The 16,008-nt window shown below is 48.2% G+C and overlaps 1 protein-coding gene and 1 long non-coding RNA gene across 4 annotated transcripts in view; one reads left to right on the forward strand and one right to left on the reverse strand.

Annotated features, from left to right (window-relative positions):
• The window catches only part of DAAM2 (dishevelled associated activator of morphogenesis 2), a 131,655-nt gene that overhangs the window by 24,970 nt on the left and 90,677 nt on the right, over positions 1-16,008 (reverse strand). For all 3 annotated transcript variants that reach the window (XM_040249755.1, XM_040249754.1, XM_040249756.1), the window contains exons 6-13: positions 12,800-13,133; positions 11,392-11,502; positions 9,819-9,922; positions 8,630-8,696; positions 7,473-7,590; positions 5,109-5,247; positions 869-927; positions 350-534 (exon numbers count right to left, since the gene is read on the reverse strand). In XM_040249755.1, the coding sequence (XP_040105689.1) occupies positions 350-534; positions 869-927; positions 5,109-5,247; positions 7,473-7,590; positions 8,630-8,696; positions 9,819-9,922; positions 11,392-11,502; positions 12,800-13,133 (1,117 nt within the window). The remainder of the gene's footprint in view (positions 1-349; positions 535-868; positions 928-5,108; positions 5,248-7,472; positions 7,591-8,629; positions 8,697-9,818; positions 9,923-11,391; positions 11,503-12,799; positions 13,134-16,008) is intronic.
• LOC120870159 lies at positions 716-3,293 on the forward strand. The gene is made up of 2 exons (XR_005722737.1): positions 716-1,344; positions 3,121-3,293. It is a non-coding gene; the product is annotated as an uncharacterized LOC120870159 (long non-coding RNA).

Here is a 16,008-nt window from a genome sequence, read left to right on the forward strand (position 1 = left end):
AGTCAAACACAGACAGCGGACAAAGTCAATCATTTCTGGCAACAGCAAGACTGATAATATGGATCAGTCTGCACAAGGGCATCCAGCTGCAAGCAGGGAGGGGAACCAAAACCCAGCCGGCCCTCTGCCTTCCAAGGCGTACTTCCTGCTCCCCCGGAGGAAGGAACATGGTTTCCGTCTAACACAAAGGTGCCGACCTTGCAGACAAGGGTGCCCTCTATCCTGGTCTGAGGTCCTCTCTCTCTCCTTCTTCATCCTAGGATCCTTGGTCCCTCCCTACACCCACTTTTCCCTGCCTGACCTGAAGGTCCCAGCTCAACTCTGCAAAAGGAGAGGAGAGGCCACGCACCGAGATTTCACTGAGTTGGGCCACCAGCTCTGCCACTTGTCCCCGAGCCTGGCGCAGCTCCTGAGACTCGCGCGCCAGCTTGTCCTTCATCTTGTTCAGCGTCCGCATCATCTCTTCCTTCTCCAGCGTCTTGGTCTCGCATTCCCGCTCTTTCCTCTCCAGCCTGCTCACAAGCTCTGCGTGTTCTAGGGTGGAAGTGGGACAGGAGGGGAATTGGGAAGAAAGGACGTAATGTGTGTGGCGGCTTCTCTTAAGGGTGAAGGACTTCCCTGGTGGTCCCGTGGTTGAGACTCCACCCTTCCACTGCAGGGGTCATGGGTTCAATCCCTGGTCTGAGAACTAAGATCCTACATGCCCCGTGATGCGGCCAAAAAAAGGTTTTTTTTAGAAAGAAAAAAGATGGTATGTTTAAAACTAAAAAAAAAAAAAAGAAAAAAAGAAGTAGTAGGGTAGGGGATGATCCTGGAGTGGGCAGGGGAGGGTGGGGAGCAGGTGGTGGGTTTAGGCAGAGCCCCTCACCTTTCCGGAACTTCTCTGCCTGGTCTCGCCACTGTTTCACTTCATTCTCGTTGATGAGCCTGGGGTTGGGGTGAGGGGGTTGAGAGAAGGAGCTGTTGACTGTTGGCTCATAGCTTCCCAGAGGGCAGGGTACCTTCCAGTCCCCCACAATGGTGCCCTGATCTCCAATCTGTAGCTAGGAGGCTAGGGTTCTGACTCTCCAGATGTCTCTCCAGGTCCCACCCCTGACAAGGTCTCTTCACCTGTCTCTCTGTGGGCTGAGAACGTGAAAGCACCCTTAGAGTCCAATCCCTCTATGATAAAGAAGATGAAGCTAACTCGTGGTCAAGCTAGGATGATGTCCCTGGTATCCCCTAGTTGTACAATGATTTGTACCCCTTTGTAATAATAGGTCCTTGCATCTGACAGAAGTCAAAATATCAGCCGGACTTCCAGTCTGTTACAGCAAGAGAAATCACTCACCCCAGCAACTCAGAGTCAGTGGGCAGAGGGTGTCTAAGTCATATGCCCTATTCATGTCAAACTCTCATTATGTGGGGTTTAAATGAGGGCTGTACCCAGACACATCAACGTATCAGAGGTGAAGTTCCAAGGTGAGATCCCAATCATCATTTCTTCTGTGAATCTGGAAGCATGGAGGAGATAGATCCATGCCTCTTGGCCTCCTCAACCAGATCAAGGATACAAAGAGGAGACAGGGGTTTCCTCAGTGGTCCAGTGGTTAAGGAAATGGGAAGAGCAGATGTGAATGCACCCACGTCCTTCTCCAGAGGACGAAGGACTTCCCTGGTGGTTAAGGCTCTATGCTTTCAGTGCAGGGGGCCAGGGTTCCATCCCTGGTCAGGGAACTAGATCCCACATGCCGCAACTAAGTCCCAGTGCCATCAAATAAACACATAAATATATATATTTAAAAAAAAAACTAAAAAGGCGGTAAGGTATGAAGGAGGAAATAATTTATGAAGAGATTTCTCTGGAGCAAGCTTATGGTCATCCTCCCTTGGTGGGGAGGTTTGGGGAGGGTGGGTACAGGGAGGCTCTCCTTCACTGCCCCCTAGTGGAAGTGACTTCCTTGCACCCATCCAGAGAATCTTGACCCATGTCTCCTGCTTTTGGGAGGGAGGCATGGTGGACGGAGGCAAGGCAGGTCCAGAGGGTGGGCTGGCACCCATGGCACTCCAAGAATTTGTTAGTATGAGAGATTGCATGAGGGTTGCTCATGAGTCAGAGAGCATCATGGAGGAACCAGGCTGAAGCTGTTGTAAGTCTCATTCAAAAAATGCACCTGGGAGAAAAGTGGACACTTCCACAATGTAAGTCTATGTGTACTGTTGTTCAGCTGCTAAGTCACATCCGACTCTCTGTGACCCCATGGACTGCAGCACGCCAGGCTTCCCTGTCCTTCACCATCTCCCAGAGTTTGCTCAAACTCATGTCCATTGAGTCAGTGCATTGTACTGCCAGTGAACCAGGGTCTGATAGAAGGGATGGTACCAGGCAGGCTTGGAGGGAAAAAAGAAAAACAGGCCTCACCAGTGACCAGGGTTTTGTAGTGAGAGGCACCCAGCAGGGAAAATCTGAAGACCCCAGGGATATACGTCATCTCTTTATCCATGTGCTAAACCCAGAGAGCAGGAAACCTCTTTACTAAGTTATCTGATCAAGCAGGGCCTTTTCCCATTTTTCCTTCCTGCCCCCATGCTCCCTCTGTTGGGGGTTCAGAAAATGGTGAGCTAGAGGAAAGGAGGGGATAGAAGGGGCTGGAAGAGAAAGAGAACAGAGAAAGAAGCCAATCATCACACTCACGCTCACACATGCACACACACACATGCACACACACGCACACAGACACACACGCACGCACACACACGCACACAGACACACACGCACACACACGCACACACAGACACACACACGCGCACACACACACACACACACATGCACACACACACACACACATGCACACACACACACAGACACACACATGCAGAGACACAGACACTCACAGAGACACAGACACATACACGCACACACAGACACACACACACAGACACACACGCACACACACACACAAACACATATGCACACACAGACACACACGCACACAGACACACACACACAGATGCACACACACACACACGCTCACTCTTCCCACTGCAGCTTCCCGCTCCAACCCAGGAAGGAAAGAGATTTAAGGCTGAATCAAATCTAGAATGCTGATTCACATCTAAGACTAGCCCTTCTACTTGCAGATTTGAGACCATATTGGTGGCTGAAAGTGAGCCTAGGACTCTTATTGTCCAAGAAGCAGCAAAAAGTTCACTGCACCTGAAGAGTTGTCATCCTCAGCAAAGGATAAGCTTCCCCACTAAACAGTGTAAAGAATGAGCAGAAGATAAAAAAATAAAGCTGTTTTCACTATTTATAATAGCCAAGACATGGAGCAACCTAAATGTCCATCGACAGAGGAATAGATAAAGAAGATATGGTATATATAGAAAATGGAATATTACTCAGCCATAAAAAAGAATGAAATAATGCCATTTATAGTAACATGGACAGACCTAGGGATTATCATACTAAGTGAAGTAAGTCAGGCAGAGAAAGACAAATACCATGTGATATCACTTATATGTGAAATATAAAAAATGATACAAATGAGCTTATAAACAGAAACAGCCTCACAGACATAGAAAACAAACTTAAGGATGACAAAGGGGAAAGATGAAGGGAACAAATTAGGTCTTTTGGATTAACATATACACACTACTATATATAAAATAGGCAGCCAACAAGGATTTACTGTATAGCACAGAGAACTTCACTCAATATTCTGTAACAACCTATATGGGAAACGAATTTAAAAAAGAACAGATAGATACATGTTTAAGCTAAGCTAAGCTAAGTCGCTTCAGTCGTGTCCAACTCTGTGCGACCCGATACACGGCAGCCCACCAGGCTCCCCTGTCCCTGGGATTCTCCAGGCAAGAACACTGGAGTGGGTTGCCATTTCCTTCTCCAATGCATGAAAGTGAGAAGTGAAAGTGAAGTCACTCAGCCATGTCCCACTCTTAGCGACCCCATGGACTGCAGCCTACCAGGCTCCTCCGTCCATGGGATTTTCCAGCCAAGAATACTGGAGTGGGGTGCCATTGCCTTCTCCCCAGATACATGTTTACGTATAACTAAATCACTTTGCTGAACCCTTGAAACTAACACAACATTGTAAATCAACTATACTCCAATATAAAATAAAAATTAAATTAAAAGGTTTCCTAATAAAGCTGCCTTTTGATTACTAGTTGTATTCTTCCAGCATACCAGTTAGGATTTTGACTATAACACCCGGCTATTTGTGCAAATGAAAACGTAGCATGAATAGTGCAAAAATCATTTTCTACTTGGCCTTGCAATGCAGCACAAAGAATCATTGAGAAAAGATGTATCTCCTTAAGGGCAGCAGACTCAGACTGATACTGAAAGCAAAAATTTTAAATTAAAACTAAGTGTGTTAACATGAGGCCTGGTTAGTAACTGATGCAACTGTAAACTCATTTCTTGGTGTTTCTTTACACCCAGGGTGAGTCAAAGACGATAAGCCAGAGACCTTAGGCTCTGACATCCTTTTCCGATGATTCAATTGTCATGCTCCATTCTCAGTGGTCGGCAGACCATCTCTAAAGGGCCAGAGTAACTATTTCAGGTTTCATATGTGAGGTCTCTGCTGCAGTATCTTGTGCATGATTTTAACAACTCTTTTAAAATGTGAAACTATTCTTAGCTCGTGGACCACACAAAACAAACTGGAGGATGGGGGCTAGCCCACAGCCATAGGTTGCTGACTCTTCCTCCGTGTTACATTACCGTCTTCCTCCATCCACTCCATGCAATGGATCATGGGGAGCGGTAGGCACCCTCTATAAACCTCTACTATCCAGTATGGTGGTCACCAGCCACATGTCACATGGCTACTTGAGTTTAATGAAAACGAAATAAAACGTGAAACTCAGTTTCTTGGTCACACTAACTATGGGTCAAGAGCCCAGGAGCCACGTTTAGACAGTGTGCATAGAGACCATTTCTGCTATCTCAGGCAGTTCTATTGGATGCTTCGGCCCAGGGCCCATCTGGAGCCCTGTCTGGGTTTGCGAGAGGGAGCTGAGATTTTGCTGGTGAGACGCCAAGTAGGAGAGAGATGGGGAAGGAAGACGAAGACAGGTGAGGGATGGCCACTGCTCACATGTTGACGATGTTCTTGACATTGAAGTTCTCCAAGGGAGCCTGGTCAGGATCCACGCCCCTCTCATCCTGGAGGACGATCTGCTGTAGGATGCGGTCCAGGAGCTGCCACTGCTGGAAGTAGCCACCGTTTCGCTTGTCTGCAGGACGACAGACATCCTATCTTGACTGAGCTGCAGAGCCCCCTGGGGCCCTGCCCTAGGGTCACCGCCTGGGGCCAGGCTGGGGAGGCGAGCCCCTCCCCGCCCTCTGCAAGCTCCCTGGATGATGGAGGAGGAAATGTGATTGCTGATAATGAAGGCTCATAAATCCTATCATTTCTTGCTGATCTGCAACTGACCTTTTATGAATGTGTCAATCCTCTAGATATATTTCTCTACTCCCTGAAATGCTTTCTGGCTGCCTTCTTCCCTGTTGGTACCCTGAGCATCCCATGCCTTAGGAATGCAAATTGCTTCTTTTTTTTTTTTAACAATTATCTTAGAAAAGCACATTCAAGAAAGTAAATCTCCAAACATTACATGCTGAATGATTAAGTCTCTAGGGAAATGTTTTTTTAAAAAACAAAGGCTCTAGGATTATCGATGTTACTGTCCTGCAGAGAAAGATGAATGGAAAATAATTACAGGTGTGTACTGAGAGGGGGTCAGAATGGGCTGGAGAAGCAGTCTTGGAATCCAGGCAGATTTCTCGGTGAAGGTGACCCTGAACTGTGAAGGCAAAGGCATTGTGTGGGTTGTGCCTATTTCTACAGGGCCCTACTGCCATCTGCCCTAATCGTAGTCTGGCTGGAGAAGGACTTTCTTTTCATGGGATCGCCACAGGCTCCTCTTCCTGGGTTCTTAATCGAAGTACTGCGTTTCCACTGACCCCCAAGGGCGGTCAAGCAGCAAGATCCTGACCTCAAAGGCAGACCATAATGCCTACAAGGAGGAAGGTCATGTCTGCACAGCTCCATTCTGAGGCAGACTAGGGGGCCCCATTCACAGTGCCCTCGAAGCACGAAACACTCATGGGCGCAGAAGTCAGAATTACCAAGTCTTTCACCAAGACCTTTTAGACTGGCTTTTGGAGAACTGGCAGCTTCCTGGTCCAGGCCACTCTATCTTCCCATCACTCCACTGGCACATGCATTGAAAATGATACTGTTTTCCATTTATCTTTCATCCAGGAACACAGGGTAAAGCCTGTGTTCACAGAAGTAGAAAGTGATTCATCTAAAGCCCTGACCCCTGGGGACTTCCCTTGTGGTCCAGTGGCTAAGACTCCATGCTCCCAATGGGGGCCGGGGTTGGGGGAGGGGCTGGGTTCAACTCCTGGTCAGGGAACTTGATCCTGCATGCTGCAACTAAGACCCGGTACAGCCAAATAAATATTTTTGAAAAAATTTCCTCTTAAAAAAATTAAAAAATTAAGTCCTGACCCCAAAGAAACAAAATTCTTTCATATGTAAAGGCTGTCTGAGTCTCAGGCTCACCCACTGTAAGGATGTAGATAATAAAACACATGCCTTAAGCCATTTTGAGATTGACAGACACTATATTAATCTCCCATCACACCCAGCCCTGAGTGGGCAACAATAAATTGTAGTTTTCACCACCACCTTGATTACCAACACCAACATCATCACCACCACTAAAGAGAGTCTGCCTAGGTTGACCATTTTGTTGGTCCATGCCAGCTTCCAAATCTGCTATTTTATGAAGAGCTTAAATACCAAATGGTGCAGTTACAACTCATTTCAGATCGCACTCTGGGGTGGCTACTAGTAACTATGTAGAATTTATTTGGTCACTCTATACACCTGGATCTTAAGAGTTTAGCATCTGCTCCTATAGACACGGTCATTTGATATTTGTAAAGTGAGGCAGGAACAAGGGTGCTAGGGTGGGAGCCAGCAAGGGCCAGATGGAAGAGTTGATAAAATCTTTAAAAACTAACAAACAAAGCAGCGAGTTTGCTTGCACGTGATTGCCACAACTTCCACTCCGCAGCTGTACTGCTCCCGTAAGCATGAAACTTCCTTCTGGAACGCCCCGAGAAGGCCCATCACAACGCTGCCACGAGCTGGCAGTCAGGGCTGTTTGATTTAGCAGGGATCAAGTTCTGCTTGTTGGTCCAGGATGTTGGCATTGCTCAGGGCTGAATCCTCAGCCCCTGTGCTGGGGACAGTGAAAGTCTTGACTCCAAGGAAGAGGGGTAGAGTAGGGGCCTGAGCCCTCCAGTCTGACCTCCTGGGAACTGGGGTACAATTGGGCCAGGAGGGAGACACGGGGAGACACCCCGGCCTGGGAGCTTCTGACACCTTGTCTCAAGATGCCCCGGGCCAAGGGCTCAGACTGGCCAAGGGCGGGGTGCTACTCACAAGGCATCTGTAGGCAGTGGTGCAGGACGGACAGCAGGCAGGGGTAGGCCTCCGTGTGCTTCAGCTTCTTGTGGATCAGCTCAAACATCTGGGAAGCACTCTTGGTGTCAATGTGGACCTGAGGGTGTGGGGGGCACAGTGAATGTGGCGAGGGCAGGGGAAGGAGCAGGGGAAGAGAATAGAGGGGGAGACGTCCCTATTTCCATCCACTGAGCCCCATCCTACAGGAGAGCATTCCCTCCCTGCCTCTGGTCCAGGCTTAAAAAAAGAGAAGGGCAGAGAAAAGGAGGAGAGAGATGTGCTAATTATATAAACCAGGGTTCCCCAGCCTTGGGAACCCTGCATCTTGAACTAGATGGTTCTTTATTGGTGGGGGTGAGGGGCTGCCCTGTTCACTGCAGATGATTTAGCAGCATCTTAGCCCTACACTTACCAGATGTAGGGGCATCCTCCTCACACCCGCTGTGACAGCTAAGAACAACTCTAAACATTGTAGATGCCCCCAGAGGAAGTAAACTCGCCCCTGGTTGAGAACTACTGATTCAAACTAAGTGGAGGAAGCAGGGCCTGGCTGACTCTAGGAGCACATGGCCTAGATCCACAGCCTGGGAGCCAACGCCAGAACAACTCTGCAGCTGTGTGACAGCAAGAAGCTGCTGGTCCTCTCGAACATTGGTTTCCTTCTCTTTGTACCTGGGGCTCTTTTTAGAATCGAAAATGATGGTGCTTGGCCACTGAAGCACCAGCCCAAAGTAGGTCTCTATTTGGACAGGGATTTTCTAGCACCATATTAAAGCAGCAGGTGTGTGGATTTTCAGGGTTGCCAAGGCTCACATGGAAATGATTTTGTTTGCTAAGCAGGATCAGGTTAGCCATGGGGAAAGGTGACTCCGATTACTGGAAGACAGGGAGAAAGTCATCCCAGAGGAGGCATTCAAGGGTAGCTGTGTGTAAGAATTGTCTCTCCTTCCTTGGGGGTTGCAGTCTCCTCCAGGGGAGATGCTCTCCCAGTTTAAAGCAAGGCCCTGTACAGCCACTATAGTGCCAGGGCTCCAGAAGTGAGACCCGGCCACGGTGGCACCACCAGGGAACCAGGCTAACACACAGCACAGGAGTTGGGACCCACTGCAGTCGTCCCATCTTTCCAGGCTTCTCACCATGTCAAACCTCCTGGCCAGCTCCAAGTCATCCTCATTCCGGACCATCTCAAAGAAGTCCAAATGCCTAGATGGGATGGGGGGATAGAGGAAGTAGACATCACCACCAGGTCAGCCCTGGGTGAGGGTTACAGCCCCTTTAAGCCTCTGAAATGACTAAATCTGAAGGCTTCATGCAAATGAGGCCAAGGCAAAACCAGAAAGAAGTTAGCTTCCTGTAGGTCAACACTCTCGTCCTTTATAGAATCTCATGCCTGTCCCTGGAGAGGCCAACCCAGGGTCCTATAACCTTCAATCAGGCTCTCCCAGGTTGACATTTGCGGCTGGATCATCACTGGCTCTGTGGGGGGAGGTGGACCTGTGAGTTGAAGGACATGTACCAGCATACCTGACCTCTACCCACCAGATGTCTGCAGCACCCTCCACTTTGAGTTGTGATGACCAAAAATGCGTCCAGGTGCTGCCAGATGTCCCCTGGGTGGGGGAGGGGGGTGAAGTCACCCACAGTCAAGGATCACTGCCCTCGGTTGACCTTTCCCAGTGTTCTCAGACCATCCTAGGTCTCCACTCAAAGCCAATCTGTCATTTTCTACCCCATCCCCTCCTCCACTCCACTGCAAAAGGATCCATCCACCCATGCTCTCTCCCTTAAGACCTAGTGTAATAAAATAGCCTGTGTGAAGGGGGTGGACCAGAGGGGCCCCCTGGTGATACACAGGAGCTTCATCGTGCTCTTTAGTCAAGAAAGGCCTTGATGGCTTACACCTTGAGGGGCGGGTCTCTGCTGAGCAGGAAGGCACGGTGGATGTTTGGCGTTCCTGGCTCCATACAACTGATGCAAGTAGTGCCTCCCCCAGCCAGTTTGAAAACTGAAGAACACCCCTACATTTCCAAATTCCCCCCAGGATTGGTACTGCCACGGCAGAGGACCACTGGGTCCACCTCCTCTAACATGAGAGATGAGACAGGAGGTTGGCGAGGAGGCCAGGAGGGGACATAGGTGATGTGGGACAGGGGGCGGGAGAGCCGTCATCCACCTTTCCCCCAGACCCAGAGCTGCTCCTGAACCGACGCTGGGTATGGCAGGTGGTCTCCCAGGGAACAGAAGCCTCTCTGAGGGTCTCGCCCATCCCCCACTGAGGCGCTTTCCCCATAGGTCTGTAGTGGGGATGGGTGGCTTGGGCCTTACTTGTCCAGGATGGCATTCTCGTGCTGCCGGAGTTTGTCAATCACGGGCTGTATCCCCAGCATCAGGAACTCGTACCGCAGATGCAGGCGGAACTCCAGATTATCCTGGGGGTCACCAAGGGGGTACTAGGCTCACCGGCTGGTCTCCATTTCTGCAAGAGTCCCCCAGTGGTCCCCTCACGGCCACTCCAGTTCCACCACATCCCCAGCAGCAAATGCACTGGAATGCTTCAGGTCCCAGAGCAGCAAGGAGCGGTAGGAGGAGACATCCTTTCACCTTGTTAGTCACCCGCTTTAGCTCTCCTGCCTCACTTCTTTTAAGTCCTTCACCAGTTTTCTCTAAGATTTTGGCCTCAAAGAGTGGTGCTGAAGGTGATACAGAGCACACGCTTTGTAACCAGACAGATCTTGGTTCTAATCCCTGCTCTGTCACTTACCAGTTTTGTGACTCTGCAGAAAAGCTTAGTTTTCTCATCAGTTAAATGGGCATGACATTACCTACCTAACAAGAATTATATTCATAAAAACTACCTAATGAGATGTGGTTAGCAACTAATCAGAACAGATGTCAGTATAAATAGCTGGTACTGACCCAGGTGATGTCAACATCTTGCTGCTGCTGCTGCTGCTAAGTCGCTTCAGTCGTTTCCGACTCTGTGTGACCCCATAGACGGCAGCCCAAAAGGCTCCCCCGTCCCTGGGATTCTCCAGGCAAGAACACTGGAGTGGGTTACCATTTCCTTCTCCAATGCATGAAAGGGAGAAGTGAAAGTGAAGTCACTCAGCCATGTCCAACTCTTAGCAACCCCATGGACTGCAGCCCACCAGGCTCCTCCATCCATGGGATTTTCCAGGCAAGAGTACTGGAGTGGGGTGCCATTGCCTTCTCCATGTCAGTATCTTAGGGCAGGTAATTCCCTCAACCTACCTCACCTAACTCAGGTCATCAGGATGGGATGCAAAAAAAAAAAAAGAGAGAGAGAGAGAGAATGCTGGCAGAAAACAGGGGAAAGCAGAGATCATTAAGTTGCCCCTTTTGACCTTCAACAAGCTGACCTTCACCGAGGCATCAGACTGCCTTAGAATTTAGGGAGTTCACCTGCTCTTCAAGTTCATCTTCCATTTTTCTATTTTTAAGGTCTGGGAATCTCATTCTGACCCCATTCTGAAGGAAAATCAGAAGTTGCACGTCCTAACAGAAGATTCTAGAAGACTATGACTGGCCAACTCAGAAATCAGTCCAGAAACAGTATTTAGAAAGCTCTAGAAAGAACAGCCAACACTTGTCCTCCTCCTATAAATGATGCCCTGCCACCCTAAGCCATCATCAGCCAGACAAGCCTGGGTTTTGCCCATGACACACATCCACAACGCCATCCATGCAGGAAGCTCCCCAGGAACTCCTCTTTCTTGGTGTCCAGTTCAGGGGGCAAGATGTCATACAGACAATCTGAAGACACGATGGTGGCAGTGGCAGCCACACCGACCCTCTGCCACTTCCCCAGGCAGCACTCACGCCCTCTTCCCAGGCCAGAAAGTCAGAGCACAGCAAGGACACGGAGAAGAGGCCTCACCTCTCCGGCGCCAGCATTGAGGACAGCGTTGATGAAGGACATGATGGCTGTTTTCAGGTTCACTTCATCCCGGTATCGGCCCAGACTCCGGTCCAGCTCGTTCAGCAGGGTCTGGATGGAAAGGCAGGACCGAAAAGAAGGGAGGGATCAGGATCCTACAGGTCCAGCCTCGCACCTTTGCTCCCACCGTTCCAACCACCCAGAATGCTGCATTCGTTCTCTGTACCCGATCTATCCAACTCATCTTGAACGTTCTCTAAGCTCACCTTTTCCAAGAAGTGTCCTTTGCCTCTCCATATCTCAGCCCCAGTCGTGCCTTATTCCTGTCCCACTATTTTGCTGGGTGATGCCAAAATGCTATTTCAGCACTTTACAGCTGTTTACAGCTCATCAGCCCTCCATATCCATGGGTTCAACCAACCCCACATTAAAAAATAAATACATACATATATATTTTACATTTCAGAAAGATTCAAAAAGCAAAATTTGAATTTGCTGTGCACTGGCAACTGTTTACATAGCACTTATATTTTATTTACAGTTATTTACAGAGCATTTACATTATAGTAGGTATTAGAAGTAACCCAAAGATGACTTAAAGTATACGGAAGGATGTGCATAGGTTATATGCAAATACTGCACAACTATAAGAGATTTGAGGATGCACAGATTTTGGTACCTGTGAGGGTCCTGGAGGAGGAACCCCAGAGGATATAGAGAGTAAATGTATTCACTCTCAGCTCCTTAATAGCATGGTCACTAGCTTTCATCTCCTTTGTATATTCTGCAAAGGGTCCAGGGTCACCTTCCAAACAGAGTGGGTGCTTTAAAATGTTTGATGACAGAATAAGCATGTAGTCAATTCTGGTGGACAAACCATAAAGTTTGTGATGACACGTCACATCTATTGAGACTTACTCTGTACCAAGACACTACACTTCTTGTCTGTCTCTTTACTGGAGCAGTCAGGGAGAAGAAAAGGCCCTAGTATGGCCTGAGCTCCCGGGACTGGCCGCAGTGTTCCCAGAGTAGGCGCTGGTCCAGGCCTAGGCCCTAACACCTTTTATTCCACCTGGCCACGCCGAGCAGCGTGTGGGGTCTTGGCTCCCTGACTAAGGACTGAACCAGTGTCCCTGCAGTAGGAGTGCAGAGTCTCAGCCACTGGACCCCCATGGAAGTTCTGAGGCCTAAAATCTTGATTCGAACGATGGCATTCAATTCAATAATTCCTGATGGAGCCCCTGTCTGAGCCAGGTACTGGGCTCAGAGTTGTAGAGCCACAAAAACGAAGCAGAGCAATGTTCTAGCCTCTAGGAACCCATGGTCTAGGTAAGGGCGCATTATCCCAGCCAAACCCCCTCTTAAGGGCCCGCGGGGCTTCTTACCTAGGCCCTCTGCCAGGCCCTACCTGGAAGCGCGTCCGCTCGGCCGCATACACCTGGTAGTGGAGCATGGCCTGCAGCACCTTCTTGTGGCCGCCGGGCACCAGGCACACGGCGCCCAGGATCTCCAGCACGGCCACCTTGGTCTTGCTGTTCTCCGTGCGCAGGCTCTGGGCGATGGTGCTGATGGCCTCAGGCTGCGCCAGCACGTGCGCCCGCCCCTGGGAATTGTTCATCAGCGCCTTGATGCAGCCAATGAGGGAGGTGTGGATGCGACTCTCGCAGGTGGCGTGGTCCATGCTCCGGAGGAAGTTCAGCAGACAGGTCAAGCCCTCCAACTCGATGAAGCGGGTCACAAACCTGCCCAGACCAGGGCCATCAGCCAAACAGGTATCCTGCATTTGCATATTATTCTGTATGCACTTTGCAAATAGCTACCCCTTACCTAGGGACACTGTGTCCCACCTACAGAAGCAACTTGGTTCATTTATAAAGTTCATCTAAAGCACTAATTCCTCCATGGTTGCTATATGGTCAACTTATTAGGGCTTCCAACGAAGATCATGGCATCCAGTCCCATCACTTCATGGGAAATAGATGGGGAAACAGTGGAAACAGTGTCAGACTTTATTTTGGGGGGCTCCAAAATCACTGCAGATGGAGATTGCAACCATGAAACTAAAAGACGCTTACTCCTTGGAAGAAAAGTTATGACCAACCTAGATAGTATATTCAAAAGCAATGACGTTACTTAGCCGACTAAGGTCCGTCTAGTCAAGGCTATGGTTTTTCCAGTGGTCATGTATAGATGTGAGAGTTGGACTGTGAAGAAGGCTGAGCACCGAAGAATTGATGCTTTTGAACTGTGGTGTTGGAGAAGACTCTTGAGAGTCCCTTGGACTGCAAGGAGATCCAACCAGTCCATTCTGAAGGAGATCAGCCCTGGGATTTCTTTGGAAGGAATGATGCTAAAGCGGAAACTCCAGTACTTTGGCCACCTCATGGGAAGAGTTGACTCATTGGAAAAGACTGATGCTGGGAGGGATTGGGGACAGGAGGACAAGGGGACGACAGAGGATGAGATGGCTGGATGGCATCACTGACTCGATGGATGCGAGTCTGAGTTATCTCCGGGAGATGGTGATGGACAGGGAGGCCTGGCATTCTGCGATTCATGGGGTCTCAAAGAGTCAGACACGACTGAGCAACTGGACTGAACTGAACTGATGGCTAATATAGTAAAGAACCTACCTGCAATGCAGGAGACCTGGGTTCGATCCCTGGGTCGGGAAGATCCCCTGGAGAAGGAAATGGCAACCCACTCCAGTATTTTTGTCTGGAGAATCCCATGGACAGAAGAGCCTGGCAGGCTACAATCCACAGAGTTGCAAACAGTCGAACATGACTGAGCAACTAACACTTTCGCTTTCAAAGCACTGAAGAGCTTATGCTTTAGAACTGTGGTGCTGGTGAAGACTTTTAAAGAGCCCCTTGGACTGCAAGGAGATCAAACCAGCCAATCCTAAAGGAAATCAATCCTGAATATTCATTAGAAAAAATGATGCTGAAGCTCTAATACTTTGGCCACCTGATGTGAACAGCCAACTGTTTGGAAAAGACTCTGATACTGGGAAGGATTGAGGGCAGGAGGAGAAGGGGACGACAGAGGATGAGATGGTTGGACATAAGTTTGAGCAAACTCTGGGAGATAGTGAAGGACAGGGAAGCCTGGTATGCTGCAGTCCATGGGGTCGCAAAGAGTTGGACATCACTTAACAACTAAACAACCACAAAGCTCTAAAATCCTTACCAGCTCACAAGGGACTCACATCTTGTTTGCATTTTAAATACTGTGCATTTGCACGTCACTGACTGCCAGTGACACAACTATGAAGGTATATATGTGAAAGAGATAATTATGATAATTATTAGGATAATTATCATGGCTGTTAAACCTGAAGACTCATTACCAGTGAGGATGGGAATGAAGAGAATTACAAGCAAACAAGGAAGACTTCCAGAGAGGGGAGCCTCAGAGTCACTGCATCAAGGGATCAAGGCTGGGGAAGGCACTCTTTAAGGGATCCCTAAGAAAACATCTGGGTTAGCTTAAATGTTAGCAAAAAACATTAAACACCATTTAGTGCAGGAGTTCTTAACCTGGAATATGTGTTCCCCTAAGCGGTCTATGGCTAATGAACTTCCATGGGAAACAAAAAATACACTTTTTTGGGGTAATCTCTACCTTGAATTTAGCATTTCTCTCAATGATGAATGTAAACAATAAAATATAGTGGCATTACCAGAATTTCTGACTTTCTCATCCAAAGAAATCACAGCTATTTTCATCCCAAATTGCAGCTGTTACAGATATCTCAAAATATCATTTCCACTCATCAGCACTTCAAAGTTATGGTGCTTGCTTGTTCTTTTTATTTAAGGCATAAAGCAGTACATTTACTTCTATCTCACCAATGTTTAAAATTTGGTGGCTATATTTCAATTTAATTGGTTCATTTTTAAACCTTATCTATTTCTATCTATTTTATTATTAGAAACATCATTTTAATAAGTAGTCAATAGGTTTCATCTGGGTACCCAAGTCATCCATGGCATGAATGCACACATGTGTGCATGCATACACACACACACACAAAGGCTTAAAACCTTTGATTTAGTAGAACAATAATTAATGATCTGAGGACATGGCACAAATGAAGCTGAGGGAAGCACTCTATATAACGCATACATTTGATTCCAAGGGCATCTGTGAGCATTTCTACATGATTATATAAATATACTTAGAAAAATAGAATGCATTAAGTTGTTAAAAATAGCTATCATTTACTTTTTTTCTATTATACACTTTTATGTATCCCACAAAATTTCCACCATGACTATGTGTGACATTTGTAATCAGAATTTGATTATGAGAAAGAGAAACAGATGGAAGTGGGAGATGAACCGGGCAACATCCCCTCCACCCTTCTACTTCCTGACTTTCTCAACCTTCCTGTATCCTCTTTCTAAATCAGACCCCCACCCCACCTGAGCAACAAGCAGGGGTTAGGGAGCCCCTGTTCTCCATGAGGCTCTGCTTCCAGGCTCCTGGGGCAGAAAGGTCAGCCTAGACCACACATACGCACACACAGGCAGACTCGTGTGTTGGTAACAACTGGCCCTCTGGAGAAAGAAACAGGCCTGACTGTGCTGTTTGCCAATTTCCATGGTATAA

Source organism: Oryx dammah, unplaced genomic scaffold, assembly GCF_014754425.2.
Source record: "Oryx dammah isolate SB20612 unplaced genomic scaffold, SCBI_Odam_1.1 HiC_scaffold_11, whole genome shotgun sequence".
In the NCBI taxonomy this organism is placed as follows: domain Eukaryota; kingdom Metazoa; phylum Chordata; class Mammalia; order Artiodactyla; family Bovidae; genus Oryx; species Oryx dammah.